An 18,186-nucleotide genomic window follows, 5' to 3' on the forward strand; every position below is an offset into this window, starting at 1 on the left:
GTTGTGCTCACAAGAGAGAGAGAAGATGCCTGCCCACCAGGCCTAGATCATGGATGCCACCCTTCTAGCTTTTTCTCTTCCCCCAGCCCACTTGCTGCACGGTTCCGAGGGGTGTGGGTGAGGAGTGATGTCAAATGGGAGCATAGGCTAGTGAGGTAGACGGGGATAAATGAGGGCTGAAGGGAGGACATCCAGGGAAGGAGCCAAACCTCCAGCCTGAAGGGATGCGGCGAAGAGCCCACCACATGCCAGAACCTCGCCTTGTTACATCTCCCCTCACAGCTGGCTTTCTGGCCTCCAAAAGCAGGGGCTTGGGATAGCCACAAGCAGACTCTTGTTTTTATAGGCCTGTCGAGAGGCGGCTGTCATAGTGCATTTAAGGTAAAGGCTCTGGTCCCCCAGCTGTTCCACTTGGTGCTAACCCCAGGATGTGCATATACTCCCCCTGCTCCTCTGCTGTTTTCAGTAAGGTTTGTTTTTCTAAAATCAGAGGAATGAAAAACATTGCATAGAATGTCAATAGAGTTCATTGATTAGTCCTGCATGAAAGAACATGAGTTCAGGAGAAAGAGAGAAACCCAGTCCAACATTAGCTGGGAAGGCACCCTCCTGCAGCCCGAGATGCCTGGTGATTCTTCCTCTAGTCTCTTAGAGCGTGACTGCTGCATGACCTTAGGGGAGTCAGCGACACTGGAGCGCTCCCGTGGATGAAAGCACAACCTGCCTGCTGCTAGGTTTGCTCTTGGCTGATGTGCCCTGGCCAACGAGGCAGGTGGGGTGTTCCCTTCCTCCTGGAGCTCGCCAGCTGGACCTGGGGTGGGGGACTCTCGTGCCAGAGAGAGCACAGAGGAACACTTAACCCAAAGCTCCGTAGCCCCCTGGGTCTGGACCACCAACCAGGAGACCTGGACGTCCACATTGGACAGGATGGATTTTAAATGGGGAGAAAGCAAAGATGCCAACAGGAAGGAAACTGGGCAGGGAGGCATTTGTGCACTGGAAGTACAGGGAGGCCATGAATGGTTACCTTCTTGCCTCAGTCACTTTCCCAGATATAATGGCCAGGGTCTGAGAGTAGTCATACGAGTCAAGATCCTGGCATTTCCTGGAGACTTCTCCCAAGCCTGCATCCCAGGGCAGTGTGCTGACCATGAGCCACCTCGGGTTGTGATGTTCCTCAGGCAGGTCAGCTCTGAGAATAATTAAATTGAGCTGATGGCTGTGGTTATTCTTTCTCAAGAAAAGCGGTCTGGTGGACAGAAATCACAGACATCCTGACTGATCTGGAGGTTCAAGGGAAGTCACTTGGGAGCCGGGTGGTGGATGGGCCCAGGACAGAACCCACACACCCTGCACCTCAGACACCACGGGAGAGCATGGGCAGGAACCAAGGGGCAAGAGGCTGACGTGAACACTGATTTTATGCTGAGCCTCCACTTAGCCAGCAAAGTAATGGCAAAAACCTTAAGTTATGAACACTGCCTCCAATTAACAAAAAGAAGCCATTTAAAATGGTATAATGGAGCTTGTAATGAAGTGTTAGTGTTTTGTATGGAACCGTTTTCCCCAGGGGAGAGGTACAAATCAGCTTTTTAAACTGATGGAGCGTAAAGAGGAGGAGGTCAGCTGCCTGTGGGAGCCACTGCTTGGAACGCCAGCCAGCTGAAGGTGAAACCCCACGGAGAAGATGCTGTTCAAGGCACTTGAATATTGCTTATCAAGATGAAAGATCAACCCTTAGACTCAAAATGAGGGGCGCAGTGAGGAGGGGGACACTTCCTGTGCTGACAGGTTTCTGTTATTTAGTGGCAGCTCTTAGAAGTATTACAGGCGGTGATAGCTTAAACACAAACGAGCATAGGGTTGGGATCGCAATAAAAACAATAAATAAAGAAAAAAATACAAATACAGAACTGCAAGCAAAATTTAACCAACTGATTGTATCAAGCACCCAGATGTAAGTCTGGCAAAAAAGACAGAATGGAAATAAACAATAACCTACTTAAAAAAAAACCCACAAAAAACACAACAACAAAAATGACTAAATTGCTTGGAAGAGCCAAAATGGCTGTTTTAGACTGTTACTATTTGGCCACAAGAATGAACAAATTTACAATTTTTCAATTTCTTCAGATTTAATACCTCCATATATAACAGTCATGCCTTTAAAATTAACACTACCCTAATATTTCCTGTTAACTCCCTGCTTTTGATTCTGATGAAAATCAGATATTTAGTGATTCATCACACATGATGACAAAATTCCCTCAAGGTTTTTGTGGAGAGGACACCACAGTACTGTCAGGGGCTCTGCTACTCACTGTCCTAAGGGTCACTAATGCAAATTCGCTCTTCTTAATGCACCCGAATTGAGCCAGATGTTAATCTATTTCCCCTTAAGCTCCTCCATTTTGAATTCTCTTCTCACTGAACCAGATTTCAAGTTCAGAGATGATGCAACTATCAAAAGACAAACGGCCTGCCTCACAGCCTCCTAGAGCCTTCTGAAAACTTCTTACTCATGAAAAGGCATTGTCTTTAGTGTAGTGACTCTTAAATTTGTGAAAACTTGAACTAAGTGCTGCAGCTGCAGGTTAAAAGACTGTAAATGAAATATATAATTTCTAAAACATCATGCAAGAAATGTGGTTTCACATCTTACAGTCAAAGTCCTACAAGTTAATTAATACAAGCACACTGAGGTGTAATAGCGGGAGCATACCTCTAAAATTATAACTCCCTCCCACCCCCAAATCAAAAAAAGATAATATTAATTAAACTTAAGAAATAATGAATGCACCATTAAAATGTCATCCAAAGATGTTGACCTAAGACAAAGGTTTCAATGATACACAATACGGTCAAAAAGTTTTCAATCAGTAATATACAGTATGACAACTACATCTTGTAAATTATACCCAATACTGCCGGCAGTCTATCCCTCTAAAGAATATTTGCCCCTTTCATCCCTTCCTAACAATCAGATAATAAAATACAGCACCTATAAATAAGCAAAAAAAAATATATATATATACCGAAATCATCTATTGTTAGTTTAAAGATATGGCAATAAAGGAGTCTAAATTAGCAAACTTGTAGAAGCCATAACTGATAAAACAGCTTATTGAAAAAAGGTGGCAGTAATGCACTCTATGTGTGCACAGGTACTTAAGAAAATACACAGACGTATAAAATTGCACACACGCACACACGCACACTCTCATCCACCTCTATTCTCACGCATATACACATAGACAACAGGAGGAATCAGAGACAAGTTAGACTTTTGATTTGTACTTAGACTGCCCTAAAAGACTAAGTAAAAGACTGCATAAAAGAACGCTCCAAGAGGCAAAATGAATGGAGGGTCATCGGTCTGGTCTGGAAGTGAAGAGCATCTACGTTTTGGTGTCAGTTTGGGCCATCTCTACGGGGTTGGGAGCAGAGCCCAGATTGCTACGTTCTCTCTTCTGCAGGGAAGGAAGCTTCCCACGACTTCAACAGTCATCAGTGCTTGTGGTGGGAAGAAAGGGAAAGAGAGAGTGCGCGAGAGCCCTGCCCAGGCCCAGGGAGCGGCGTCCCCTGGTGGGGCTCAGTCCATCAGGCGCCTGGGAGAGTGGTGTGAGGTGTGGTGCCTTCTGTGCCAAGGAAAGACTGCTGTCTACAAGGGGTGGGCCGTTGGGCCCCAGAACCTTAGTGGCCTACTCTTTCCTCCTTTCTTTAAATGCTCACATATGTGCAGACGCACTAACACAGACGTAGACACCATAAATTAAACGAAATGAACGGGTACATGCTACAGTTCTAACTTGTCTCCTAAACCTCCGAGATATGAGGTCTGATCAGCGTGCTCTGCGGTTAGAGGTTAAAAAGCAGATTATAAAATACCTAGATTCGGATCTTTTCTTTTTGTCCTGATTTGGCCTAGAATGGAGTGTATTAAACAGACCCTGGCCGGCAAAAGCCCAGAGTCAGTTAAAGCTATGGATCAATGTGCACTACATGTCAGGATTCTATTCACGTACAAGAAAACACTACATCAGCTACCACAAAATCAGTTATTTTCCTGATGTGACTTTTCTTTTTGTTAAAAAATATGTGGAGTAAATGTGTTTTATTTTAATTCAAAGTTTCAAACGAGAAGATTCTTTACTTGAAAATATTTAGGAATCCAAACTAGTGTGTTTAGAGTCGGTTTGACTGTGCAATCTCTTAGTGGCAACTGAACAGCTACAAAAACTTTCTTTTTTAATTTTTCTGAAAAATCCCCCCTCCCCCTTTCCTGGTTTAAGAAGATAATAGTGTATTATCGCTCTGAAGCCATTAGATGGCAGATAAAAAGCCCCCTTTTAATATGTGGGTTTGATTTTTTTTTTAAAGCCCACACGAAAGAGGAGGGCGCAAGGCAAAGCTGTAAGAGTTATTCCAGAACCTGTGGAAATCACTTAGGGCAATAAAAAAAACACTTCAGGGTACAAAAAAGCTCGACTACACATTTCCGTTTTCTTCCTTGAAAACACGACAAAGATTGGGCTTAATGCTCCTTTGTTTCTATATGCACCTTGGCCTATGGCGATTTTGCCCTGTGGCCCGCAGGGCAGTAAGTGCGCAACACGGTCCAGGCCGTGGACAGGCGCCGCCCTCTGCGCGCCCCGCCCCGCCCCGCGGCTCCCAGCGGCCGGCGGGCGGACGGGCGGGCGGCGCCCTCAGAACTCCCATTCGATGGGCTCCTCGCGGCTGGCGGCCTTCTCCAGGCGGTGGATTATGCTGTTCAAGTTCGCAGCCTTCTTCTTCCTCAAGGGGTTGTCTCGCGAGTCCCTGCCCGCCGCCTCGGGGAGGCCGAAGAGGCTCTGCAGCGAGCTGGGCCTGCGGGCGGCCGGCGCGCTGGTGCTTGGCAAAGCGGAACTAGGGGCGGCGTCCCGGGCCCGGGTGGGGCCCTCTCCCGGGGCGGCTGAGGTAGCGGCGTCCTCCCCGGCGGCGGCCGCGGGGTTTGGCACAGGCCGCGGGCCGTCCGCGGGGCCTTCGGGCGGCAGCGGTGCCCGGGGTCGGCCCTCGTCGGCGTCCTGCGGGGCCGGGGTCCCCGAGGGCGGCGGCTCTGCCTTCTCCGCCAGCCGCGGCGCCTCCTCTCCTCGCTCCTCTGGGGCGGCGGCCTCGGCGGGCCCTCCCTGAGACTTGGTGGCGGCCGCGGGGCCGCCCGACTCCTCAGCGTCCGCGGCGCCCGGGCCCTCGGCGGCCTCCACGCCGTCACAGCTGTCGCCCTCGGAGCTGGGCGCCGGCCGGCTGCTGCGGGCCGACGGGGAGTCGCTGGCCCCGGCCTGGCCCTGGCTCCCGGCCTGAATCTCCTCAATGAACAGTTCTCTGCGGATCCGAGACCTACGAGACACAAGCAGGGAGGGCGCCGTGAGCTGCTGTGCACAAGGGGACACGGCCCTCCCGGGGAGCCTGGGGCTCTGCCCTCCGCCCGCCCCCCTGCTCTCCGCATCCCCGCACCCTCACCCTGCCGCCCCCTGGCCTAGCCTGGAGCCTGAGCAGAGCCCTCACTTCGTTTCCCAAACTCTGTGCCTTGGCATAAGCTGTCCTGCCCCCTGGTGGCGATGCCAGTCCTTCTCCCCTGGGATGGAGCGCCAATGTTACTTATCTAATGGCATCTCCGGCTCCATCCCACCTCACCTCTAACTCGGCGGGGAATGGCCAGTTCCCATTTACGCTCTGCACACCCCAGGCCTAGCATGGTGCCTACTGGGCTACAGGAATAAATGGACATTCAGGACGTCAGAGCTTCAAGAGAGAGAGAACCAATTATGGGACAATGCCCAGAGTGAAACCTTCAGCATCCATAACCTTTCTCTGAGCCACAGGTCAGGGGCTCTGGTCAAGGCTTAAGTGGGATTCCATCAAATTATGTTTCAACTAATTTCCTCCTCTGAAAGGAGAAGACCAGGGAAGGGTCACTTTGATCAAGCAGGAAGGAGACCAAACATGTGCCCCAAGCATGTTTTAATCGAGATGCGTGCAGCTGACAGTGGGGAATGTGCTCCAGCACTTTGTTGAGTCTGAAGGAAATAACGGGCCCTGGCCTTCTCTGTTTCCGAGGTCTTGGAGACACCATGAAGGGCTCTTATTAAGCCTTTTTGTGCCAGATTTTCTCCTCCCATCATGCTGACAGTACTAGGCTCAATCAGAAGTCTTTCTAGGGGTGTATTCCAAAGAGCTGAAAAAGCCAGCGGTTAGTGGAAAAGGATCTTCAGGTAAATGACCAAGTCCCATGTCCTGCAGAAAGCCCTTGGATGAGGAATGCAGGAAAATATTTTCTGCAGTAAATATAATTCAATAAAGGTAATGTTTTTTGAGCCCTCACTATATGTCAGGTCCTGTGTTGGATATGGGAAGTGTTGGAGCCAGGGAGAATCTGGCTGTAGTTCAGTCCAGTGTGTCAGCGCTGGTGGCAGCTATCTGCTACATAATTATTTGTTCCCAGCAGAGGGTGAGCTCTGACTTTTGTTCTGAAGACGATTTCTGAGCCCGAGGTGTAGGGTGAGGTCCTGAAGTCTTCCCAGGGGTCACAGAAGACTTTCCTCCTTCCCTGGGGCTACTGTGGGAGCCTGAGAAATGGCAGTTCCTATCAACAGGTTCCTGGGCACTATGCTGGGAGGGCAAACTGGCTTTACTGGCTTTAAAGCCCATTGGCAGCTGAAAATGCTAGTTGGGGTGAACACCTAATCCTACCCCACCCTTGTTGGGGAGGGGGAGGCTAGAAGGGCAGCTAAAGGTTTAGTCTAGCCAGGTCACAGGCTCAAATACTAACTCTGAGTCTCAGGGGCAGACTGGCCCAGCACAGGGCACAGGCTTTTTAGAACGGGCAATCCTGGGTTTAAAATCTGGCTTTGTCACTTACTACCCGTGTAACTTGGATAATTTCCTTAACCTTTTTGAGCTTGATATGAAGATTAAATAAAATGTTAATCTATCATTTAGGGCACAAAGTAGACAAAAAAGAAAAGAGCTTCATGCAGCTGCCTTTTGAATGACAGAATTACACGTGCTAAGGCTAAGGTAGATGGGCTGGGGGGAGGGCAGGGGCAGCTGCATGCCTGGGGCATGGGTTCCAGGCTGCCATCCTCACCAGCTCAGAGTATAACCTTTCTCTGTAAAATGGGGCTGGCAGCACTACACTCAACTGCTGATTGGAGGATCTAATAAGAACACTTATAAAGCTCTTGGCTCAGTGTCTGGCACATACAGGGTGGGGCAAAGTAGATGTACAATTGTGAATACATGAAACAAAGTTTACATTTGTACTATTTATTAATTATTGTATTATTTCCCACAAACAACTGTAAACCTACCATTGCCCCACCCTATATTCTGTGCTCAACAGATATAAGACATCATCCTTCTTGGCCTAGAATTGTCTCCATGTCTAAGAGGAATATTGTCTTCTGGTCTAGGAAGACCAGGTCCCAGGAACAGATCTGGTTTTCAGGTGTGTCATGCAAGGTTCACAGGCCACCATGGCTTTTAGGTTTGAAAGTTTTTCTGGGTGGACCTGCTCTTCCAGGAGACCAGGCATTCTGTGGTATGTTGTTCTGGCAATCCTGGTCGCATTCCTAGGTAAATGGTCACTCTACGATACTTCTAATTTCCTTAGGGTGAAAGGGTAAGAGGAAGTAAAGTTTTATTTTTTGGATGGGGGCAAAAACTGATCCAAGCAGTATTCCCTGAAGGTTCCAGGGGGGCAGGAGAAAATAAAATCAATACTGCTGTTTAACTCCCGCAGAAAGAATGTAAGAAACTGCTTTCTCGCTTAGGAATTACACACATTCAGTGATGTGCGCTGAGTAATACTGTGTGCAAGTCCTTGTATGAAGCTCTGTGGGTAAAGTGGCCTATTTTATGGCGTATAACATTCTTGTTCTTCTTTCAAGACCCTGTATATCTCATACCTCCCAGATATTTTTCCAGATCTCTGCAGCTAAAACTAATCTCTGCCCTTTGCTCTCCCATAGCCCCGCATGTTTTGATATGAAGTTATTTTTGAAAGAAAGCATTTATGAAGCATCTACTCTAGATCCAGAACTGAGCTCATTTTTTTTAAAAAAATATATTTTATTGATTTTTTACAGGGAGGAAGAGAGAGGGACAGAGAGTTAGAAACATCGATGAGAGAGAAACATCGATCAGCTGCCTCCTGCACACCCCCCACTAGGGATGCGCCCGCAACCAAGGCACATGCCCTTAACCGGAATCGAACCTGGGACCCTTGAGTCCGCAGGCCAACGCTCTATCCACTGAGCCAAACCGGTTTCGGCAGAACTGAGCTCATTTATTAAGTCATGAGGTGTTATTGCTCTTCTTCCTCTCTCCTTCTCTATTTTTGTCCAGGGTGTATAATTGAATTTGCATCTCCACAATGACCAGTTGACCACCATGGTAGTCAGGAGACCAGAAAGTTGAGTGACGACAGCTGAGAAACCTGGAGAGTGTGTGCTCTGTCCAGGAGGCAGTGATTGACACTCAGCTGAGGCCTGAACAAGATCTGGAGAAAAGGTGGCCCCAATAGGACCACGGAAAATGGTTTTGAAGATATTTGTGTCATTAGTAGCACCTTTAACTAGATACTCAGTAATCTATAGCTTCATGCACTGCTGTCCAGAGTTATAATACTTGCATTAAAATGGACCTAACTTGAAGACTTGAAAGTATATATTCAAATGCTCCTTTGTGTCTAGAAAGTGAAATGGGATGACATAACACCTGGCACGGAGAGGGTCCGGCGTACCTCTGCCCATATTTTGAATCATTCTCTCCCCCCATCACTTATTTACTACTGTCAAAGTTTCCTCCATTATTGAGGTAGAAGATGGCAGGAGGCCTCACTTTACCTGTTTTTATCTGATTGGTAAATTAGGATGATTAAGCTGTTTGTACTCAGCTCCTATAAATTCTTTGTCCTCATTGGAGCTAGCCTGGGGCCAGTGCTGCCATGATTACTACTGTGTGCCAGTCCTTGTATGAAGCTCTGTGGGTAAGGTTCTAAGGGTCAGGTAACACAGTGGTCGGCAAACTGTGGCTCGCGAGCCACGGTTTGCCGCTCTGTTGACTAATGAGTTTGCTGACCACTGCCTTAGGGAAAAACACTTAAAAAACATTTTAATAATGTACTAATGTCTTTAACCTGAAGTCAAAACTTCTGGGTAAGGGTAATGCCTTACGCAGTAGTTGACAAACTCATTAGTCAACAGAGCGGCAAACCGCGGCTTGCGAGCCGCAGTTTGCCGACCACTGAGGTAGCAGGTCTATTCAGCTCTCACACTAAGCTACATCTGTTAACTTAGCCTTTATCAGCAGTAAAGATGCTATTTTGGCTTCCATCTAATATTTAAAAAATTTCCAATTTATTCAGAATCTGGGAGGTTTATTGGGCTCCTTCCAAAACTCCCGCAGAACCTATCAGACACAGGGCCCAGTTAGAGACACAACTCCTCCCTCTAGCCCTTGACTGGCCTGCCACTTGTTTCAGATAACTGTGAGGGCCCTACCCACACTAGCTACATAGGAATACTGACCCTAGTTTTATTGAGCCCTATAGAAAATGATGTTCTGATGAGAACTTGCAATTGAGATGGCCCCTTATAAGAAATGAAAAAAGCAAGAGTTTCCACCAGGCCACTAGAAATTCTTGGTTTCCAGCAGTAGAAAGTCTTCGTTACAGCTATGATTAACAACTCATTATCTTTCAGTGAATTTCCACTATCTAATCAAACAGCACCTCAGTTTACTTTGCTCTACAAGGAGATCACTCAGCCTTTTCTTGCTCTGGTTTTATATTTTTCATCTGCAGAATGCAGATAATACTATATCCATCATATAGTTGTGAGGATCGAGTGATACAATGTTGGTTAAAACACTTAGCTCAGTGTCTGGAAGTCTAGTAGATGCTGAGTGAATCTTCATTAACTCATGAACTTTACCCCAAAAAAGGGTTTTACACTACTGAGTTTAATTACAAAACCAATCAAACTAATTTGGAAAACAATGCCATAAATGACCCAGAGAAAGCATGCAAAAATCACTTAGGAACATTCATTACTATGGCACCATGAATGCCTATGCTTTCCCTTATTAAATGATACATAGTAGAGGAAATTTTTTTCCTTGTCATGGATGTGGACTGGTTATAACTATTTGACCCTATATCTTTGGAGTTAAGAATGCCAATAAAACATAAAAAACCACCCAACTGGCCAAATTACTGAGAACTAACCAAGTTCTGAGACCCCAGTATGCTGGGGGGCACACTGAAGATCCTTCTTGTGTACCATTAATGGCCACTCTGTGGTACAGATCAACCTCTGCTCAAGGGCTGAAAGCGTGTTCTCTCGGAGCCATGATTTACTGGGCTGAGAGCCGGATCGTACCTGTAATTGTGGAACCAGTTGATGACAGTGCTGGTTTTCAAGTTGAGCTGGGTGGCGAGTTCTTCGATGGTTTTTGGTGACGGGTATGGCTTTTGCTGATATGCTCGTTTCAGAGCTTCTTTCTCTTCAGGAGCCAGCACCACACGGGGTTTCTTCAGCTGGTGCTGGGGCTGGGGGCTCGCGCCTTGGCTATAGTCAATGCCAACGGAGGGTGGCTCGCAGGGCTGGCTGTCGCTGACTGAGCTGTGCCGCCGCTTCATGTAGGCTGGGGAAGGGAGAGAAGTCAGACTGAGGGGCAGGCCCAGATGTGACATCTGCCCAAGCCCATGACCCTCATAGTACAGTACATGGAATACAATTGGATTGAGATCACTTTTTTAAAATCCTTACTTGAGGATATGTTTTTATTGATTTTAGAGAAGAAGGGGGAGAGAGTGAGAGAAACATTGACATGAGAGAGAAACATGGATCGGTTGCCTCTCCTATGTGTCCCAACTGGGAATCAAACCTGCAACCTACATATGTGCCCTGACCAGGGATAGAACCTGCAACCCTTTGGTGTACAGGATGACACTCCAACCAACCGAGCCACCTGGCCAGGGTTGATTGAGATTACTTTTGTGTGGGTTGTGGCATCAGGCTGATCAGCTCTCCTCTCACAAGAACATCTCAAAACACTTGAACTAGAACCATTCTGAAACCTAACACACATTCATCAAGGACCTGCTCTGTTATAATGGGAGGTTCCTGTTGGTCCCTGCGTGACTAGTTTAGTGGAGGGCACAGAGGGAAATTAACTCGGGTCAGCCTGGGGAGAGGTCATGGAAGGCTTCCCAGGAGAAGATGTTTAACTGAATCTTGAAGGACAAAGAGGGATTAATCAGAAAAAAATAGGTGATGAGGTAGACTATGGTAGGAGGAAAGTAGGAACAGCATGAGCAGAGACACAGAGCTACACAACAGCATGGTCAAAGTGTGTTGTGTGTGTGTGTGCACGCAAAAGGGGCAGTCGTGTAGGAGGAGCTGTCAGACATAAGGCTGGAGAGATGGGCAGAAGATATCTGGGGGCCATCTTGGGTAAGGTGGAATGAACAGAGAAACATGGAAAGATGGAAGGATGGTAGCATGTGGTCAGTGAGTGGGATACCTGAATTTAGACTTTGAGAGATAGAGTAATGGGTGATAACAAGAACTGGGGAACAGCCAAGGGTTGAGGTCAAAAAACGTCAGAGCCAAGTGATGTATGGGTCAGATGGGTCAGAAAATCTCCCTGGGCGAGGTAGGATGGGAACATGGAGGAAGACAGTGATCCCGGGCCACAGTCTTGAGGAAGCATAGCGAGTGAGCAGGAAGCTGGCAGATGATGATGAGAAGGGGACTTAAAGCCTGCTGGAATGAGCTTTGAGGAGGCAGGAGCCAACCCAGGAGTGGAGAAGTGGCTGGCATAGGCTCAGAGCTTGGGGAGACATGTGGCCTTCCCTGGAAAGGGCAGTAGGAGAGGAGAATGGCACAGAAGCTGGAAATGAGGGGAGTACATGTGCAGATGTTTGTTTTGACGTGGGATAGGGCTAAGGAGGAGAAGTGGGGAGTGGGCTGGCTGCAAGGCTCAGGGACTCAAGAGTGTGACTGTCACTTGGGGATGTGCCGAATGGACTGTGAGATAAATGGAAGGCGATTCCTGGCTTTTAGGTTCTCGCGGTTTTATTAGTGTTGTCTGTGCTCCATTTGCAACTCTGATTGTTATTCGTCACTAACCACTAAGCTTCTTGAGCAAATGAATCCTCCATAGTGATCTTTCTAGTGAACTAGTTTGAAATACGGTCTGAAAAGTCTTTAAAACTTCTTAAAACTGATGGAAGAAGAGAAATATTTAATTCAAATGGCATGTAGTATTAGTTGTGGCAGTATCATCATCAGCAGCAGCTAACATTTATCATTAATCCTCAGTCCCATAAGGGGAGAGACTATTATCACCCCTTTGTACAGAGGAAGAAACAGAAGCTTAGAGAGGCTGAATGATTTCCCTGAGGTCACACAGGTAGGAAGTGACAGAACTGATGTCTGTTCTGGGCAGCACTGGCTGCCCTGCCCAATGGTGGCCCCGTCTGGCCACAGCATGGGAGCAGGGTCCGAGGTTGTGTCCATGGGAGCCACAGAAGTAGAGTATGGACTGTCAGGGTGCATCTGTGGCCTCCAGGGAGAGGAGCCTCGCCCGTGAGCTGGTAGAGGCTGCATATATGTGTGTGTCTAGGTGCTGTGACTGTGTGTTGGGTGAAGGGCCATCTCATGAAGGTAACAAAAAGCAGAAGGCAGACGGGTAGAGAAAGGTTTAGAAGGAAGAAAGAGCAATAGAAGATTTGCGCTAAAGGGAGAAGAGAGGCTTTATGAAAGAGAAGGAAGCATAGTGTCCATGTGAATCCTAGTGTGGATTACCTGGTGCAGATTTTTTAACCTAGGCTAGCCTGGTAGCACAATTTATTTTCATTGGTTTTGAAGGAATACATATTATTTCAGTAACTATCACTTACTGAGCACTTATGTTTGCTGCTTATTATACTGGGTACATTCTTCTTAATCCTCACACCTGAAAAGGTTAACATTTTTACCCTCATCTTACAGATGCCGAAACTTAGGCTACTTAACTTGCCATTTTATGATTAGAACTAGGAAACAATTGAGAAGGCCAATCTCTTTTCCTCACTCCCCCATCCCCATTAATATGATAGAGTTAAGAGGCCAGAAAGAAATGAGCCTGATCTGTCCCGCCAGCCCCATCCTGTTGGGCGGGTGACAAGCAGTCTATGGAAATCACAGGAAGTACTGATGGAACAGGTGCCTTGGTCTCCCACTGGGGCTGGTGAAGGTTTATCTAGTGAGCATCTCTACTAGGGAGAGAAGACAGCGGGGCCACATCGCTCAGGGATCTTGGGATGTAAGGAGGGGCCCCACTGAAACAGAAACTCTTTTGTAACACAAGATGGCGCCCAGAGCCTGTGTAGAAAGGAGTAGAAGGACCCTCCCTCCGCCCCCCAAATCTATTTCCGGGGGCTAAGGCCCTCTTCCACTGGCCCAGGAGGAGAAATACATCAGGGAGTGTTAGAACCAGGGCTCGCCTCTCTGCTGATGTCTGCAAGACTGGCCCGGACCTTCAAACCTGCCACTGGATGAGGGAGCTCCTGCACTTAGCAAGCACAAGGAGGGAGGACACTGCCTTTTGACAGAGGGCAGAAAATTTTAAATTGCTTGGGTGAGCACTGATAATTGCTGAAACTTGGTAATAGATATATTGGATTCATGGTATCATTCTGTTTTTATATTTGAAATTTCCTATAATTTAAAAGAATTTTAAAAACTTGGATGGGGATGTGGCACCAGGCCTCTGGAGGTTGTAGCACTGTCTAGAGCAGCGGCTGTAAACTGGTGTCTGCGGACCACTGGTGGTCCATGAGGTCTGAAAGGTTGGCAACCGCTGGTCTAGAGCTGCCCGAGAGGATGTGGCCTGTGTCAGAGCCTTGGTCTACACACCCGAGGGTGGGCAGGAGCCCACTGGAAGGGCCCCCTGTGGGGTGGAGGGCCGCCTGGGCACACAGTCCCAGTGTGGCAGGCACTCAGCTCAGGGCAGAGCTGAGAGCAGCAGCTTTGAATGAGTTTGGATTCCTGCTCCTTACTTATGCCAGCTCTTGAAATCACGTAAGTTTCATAATGCCAGAGACTCATCTTTCTGGATAACGCCATCTGTATGGGATGGAGCTGTGTGGATGAAGGGAAGTCTCTGCGTGGATTAAGTGCCTGGCAAATAGGTGCTCAGGAACTGAAGAGTCTATGTGATACAACAGCCAGCCCCACGAGCTCCTGGGGGAGGCATCAGAGACTCTTGCTCCTTTCTGAAGTTCCAGTCCTTCCCTGGAGGGATGTGACAGTGATGCTGGGCTGGCGGTGAACAGCAGCCTCTCTTGGTGAATTCATAGGATATAAACCTGGGCTCGGATGAGCTGGGGTTGGGGCCAGGGACAGCCACATTGGTGGTTGTCATGCCTACTCTCTGGATGAGCTTCTCAGCAAAGGCTGATTTAAGGAGGGCGGTCACAGCTTCTTATGGCCAGGCCAGCAGCTGTACCGGATCTCCACATCTAAGGGATTTGAATTCAGCCACCGAGTGAGCTCATACTGCAGGTCAGTGACCCAGGACTGTCCCCTCTGAAGGGAGGACTCACTAATGAGAAGCAGCATGTAGGAGTGCAAACCATGAGATGAAATAGGCATTACTTTCCATCACCAAGGAAATCCTTTAGGATTTATCCCATGGTGTAGCCTCCAGCGTACAAGGAGAATGCTGACCAACATTTGAGCTGGAGGAAAGCAGCCTCCACAGGCCCCTCAAAGCAGGAGCACTGTCCGGCAGGAATTTGCTCTGCCATTTTCCAGGCACCTAACTTCTTTGAATCTGAGTGTATTTATTACAAAAGCATTGATCAATGCTCTTTCCAATAAGATAATATATGGAAGTCCCTGGCATGTGGTGCATGTGCGATAAATGTAATATTGCACTCACCAAACAAGACAAAAGACAACAAACACAAGCCACCACTAAGCGCTGTGGTACACATTTCTTGGTGGTCTTACTCTCTCGAAGGAAGAAAAAGGATACACTGACCACCAGGGTGACCATTAGGAATTGTCAAAATGCTCCCCGGTGCTAAAATGCCCTTGAGTTTAGGCTGCTAGGTAGAAAAAGACACAAATCTTCCCATCCTTGGTGGATGACGGTAAAAAAATCCTTTGCCCTGCCTTACAGCCCCTTGGTTATAGATCCATGTTCCTCATCAGCTCTGCATGAAGGCTTTAAAAGAAACAGCACGTTTAGAAATGCGAAAGCAACTGGCTGGGGCAGTTACCTTTCTTTTCCATCCGTTTCATATCCATCAGCTTCTCCACGTTGTTGGGGTCATTCAGCCATAGCTGCATTCGGACAAAGGGCTCCCGTCCCTTCAGACTGAGCTTGTGCCAGGGCTTCGGACGAGCGAGGAGGTCGGAGACAGAGCCTTGGGTGAGCCCTAAGATGGTCTCCCCAAATAAGCGCTGACCTAGAGAGAAAATAGAACCAAGAGAGATGTCATCATTGAGACCTTAGGGTCTGGAAGGATAAGTATGTGTCAAGGTTATAATCAGACATGGGGTTTAAAGGCCCAGAGTCTGGTCAGCTGGGTCCTGGCTCGGAGCAAGCACTCTATAATGCATTTCCTTCAGCCAGACTTGTGACAAACTCCACTGGAGACAAGTCAGTTTTACTCCTGTATTCTGCTTATACACAACAACGTTTCTGTCAAGCCTTCAGGCTCTGGATGAACTGAGGCCTGGATAATAACACCTGCTGCATTTATGAGAGGTGGTTAGTCCCAAACCTGAGCTCAGGAGGTTAAGTAGCACACAGGGAGATCTCTCTTGTACAACCTCAAACTATAGGGCCGTCTGCACCAGCTCCTTTCATGATTTGCAAGGTTATCAGGTCTTGCTGAGAAAACGGGCCACTTGACCCAAAGTCACAGCAGGAAAGAGAAGGAGAAAGAGCTCCTCAGCTATGTTTTTCTGAAAAGCAGGCCATTTCCATTTCGAAAGTCCATTCCTGCAGTCTAAGCTGCCTCTGCCCACTGGAGCTCAAAGCACCTTTTCTTGATGCCTCTTCCCCGGGGCCGTGGTGGGCAGCCTGCTCCCAGGCTTCTCAGAGGGCACATCGCTCTGGAGAACGCTTTGAGAGCCATTAAGCTGCAGGTTAAGAGGGGCCACCACTTTTAAAGGTACAAAGGAGAATCAGGCACAACCTGAACAACTTCAATGAACAGGACTTATTAGGAAGAAATGGAGACTGGGCTCAGAGAGGCCAGTGTTTGGTATCATAAAGTGCACAGAACACAATTCCTGGGGCAGAGGTGACCATGGATGACTGGCTACTGCTACCGTACCTCACGTCCTCCATCCGTGACAGGGAAACACGGTCACTGTGCTCACGGGGTAGGTGTGAGAAATGGCAGAGTGCTGCCTTAGATGCATTTACTGATTTTGTAAACTTGTGGCATCTCTGCTTTTCAAATTCTTAGTTTAGCCCACCAAGTTTTTAGCCATTTTTTGTTGTGGTTGTTTAAAGTAAGTTTTACCTCATTCTAATTTGGCAAATGGATCTTATTTCATTCTAAGAAGCTTACTATGTTCAGGAAAGTGACATACAAAAACAGCTATTTGCTATTTGCTGATCTACCTAGTTGTATGGGAGGAAAATCAAGCGACTAGTCTGAGAAAATGATCTGTATTACTTCTAGAGGTTTCATAGTAGTGACTCCCAACCCTTTTGGGTCCCAGATCTATTTGAGAACCTGAAGAAAGCTACAGACCTTCGCCTGATGAAATGTGCCGTATACATTCTGCATATGATTTCAAGAGATTGATGCACAAATACCCCAACATCCCAGGCCAAAGGTTAAGACACTGCCTTAGTTGAGTCTCAATTAAGGGCCATCTGTGCTGTCTAATTCAGCTGGAATTGGGCTCCCTCTGTGTCATTAACCCACTGAGAGATGCCCATGTCCTTTCCTGGAGAAGCTGAGACCTTTGAGAGCAACCATGCAGACTTCTGCTCTCTAAGTCCAGGGTGACACTGCTATGGAGCCTTCTGGCGGTTCCTGCTCAGAGGCATAAGTTATCTGTCTGGAGTGAAAAGTTTCACCGCTCAGAGGACTGATTCGTGTTTCACGGTATTTGAAACAAAGTTCCAGAAACCAGTGGGATTCTGCTATGTCTGCACATGGACATCATTAGCTACAACTCCATCGCTGATGGGGACATGAATGATAAGGCTTAGGATGAGATTTTAAGGTTCAAAATCTCATAGCTGTGATCTTGCAACTTATCAGTTTAGAAAATGAGTTTTCTTCAGCTGATTTTCAACATTTATATAAAATGATACTTCCTATAAAAGGGAGGGAACAGCAATAATATATCAGGTCCACTTCCTTGGATTTGTCATAAGACTGTAAGGTAAGGGATGACACAAGTCTAGGGATCCCTGCACATTTTACTAATTGATGGTCATAGGGAAATTAGCCATTTTAAAGTCAACAGCTAAATTTTTATTTTAATGAATTAATTAAAAATGTTCTCAGCGGATATTACTTTTCTCTTGTTCTGTTTTGCACAAGTAGTTAAGTGGAAGGCTTCAATCAGACAAGCTGGCCTCATCCCCAGGCTGTGAGGTCACTGTACAAACTTTCCTGGAACGCACTTCACTGCTACTCCCTTCTTTTCCTGTCCCCTGGGAAAAACAGATACACAGGTCCCTCCTGAAGGTACTGGGAAAATTCCAAAAACTCTGTGGTGTCATTTTAACATGCACAGAAGAGATCAAGGCTCTTTTTTTTTTTTTTTTACCTCATAATTTAATTGTAAGTAAATCTTGGTTAAAAACATTTAAAAATTAAAGGGTATTAATTTTCATATATGACATAGGAACCGGAAATTTTGTCTGAAAACAATGCTCTTTTAATTGACTTTACTCCCGGGTAATAAGAAGGCTGTGTTTGGGAGTGGCTGTTTCCATTCTCTGGATGCCTAAACTAGAACCCCACTTGGTCCAATACTATCCTGCAGGAGCACAGTGGTTTGAAACGACTGAACACCTAATATTCTTATAGCTGCAGCCATTTGATCAGTGGTGCCATAGAGCCCTCAGTGAGAGCCCCCTCAAACAGAGCACAAGAGGGGTGGGGAGAGGGGCCTG

At 47.2% G+C, this 18,186-nt stretch overlaps 1 protein-coding gene across 7 annotated transcripts in view; it reads right to left on the reverse strand.

The window, feature by feature from the left end:
• CUX1 (cut like homeobox 1) overlaps positions 1 to 18,186 on the reverse strand; it is a 355,467-nt gene that overhangs the window by 21,089 nt on the left and 316,192 nt on the right. Inside the window, exons 22-24 of one of the 7 annotated variants that reach the window (XM_054714872.1) lie at positions 15,314 to 15,502; positions 10,419 to 10,683; positions 1,915 to 5,373 (exon numbers count right to left, since the gene is read on the reverse strand). The exons of the other annotated variants lie outside the window; for them this stretch is intronic. Of the exons in view, the coding sequence (XP_054570847.1) occupies positions 4,707 to 5,373; positions 10,419 to 10,683; positions 15,314 to 15,502 (1,121 nt within the window). The 3' untranslated portion in view covers positions 1,915 to 4,706. Of the gene's footprint in view, positions 1 to 1,914; positions 5,374 to 10,418; positions 10,684 to 15,313; positions 15,503 to 18,186 lie in introns of those variants that run through there. 7 annotated transcript variants of the gene reach the window in all.

This window comes from Eptesicus fuscus, chromosome 4, assembly GCF_027574615.1.
Source record: "Eptesicus fuscus isolate TK198812 chromosome 4, DD_ASM_mEF_20220401, whole genome shotgun sequence".
Taxonomy (NCBI): domain Eukaryota; kingdom Metazoa; phylum Chordata; class Mammalia; order Chiroptera; family Vespertilionidae; genus Eptesicus; species Eptesicus fuscus.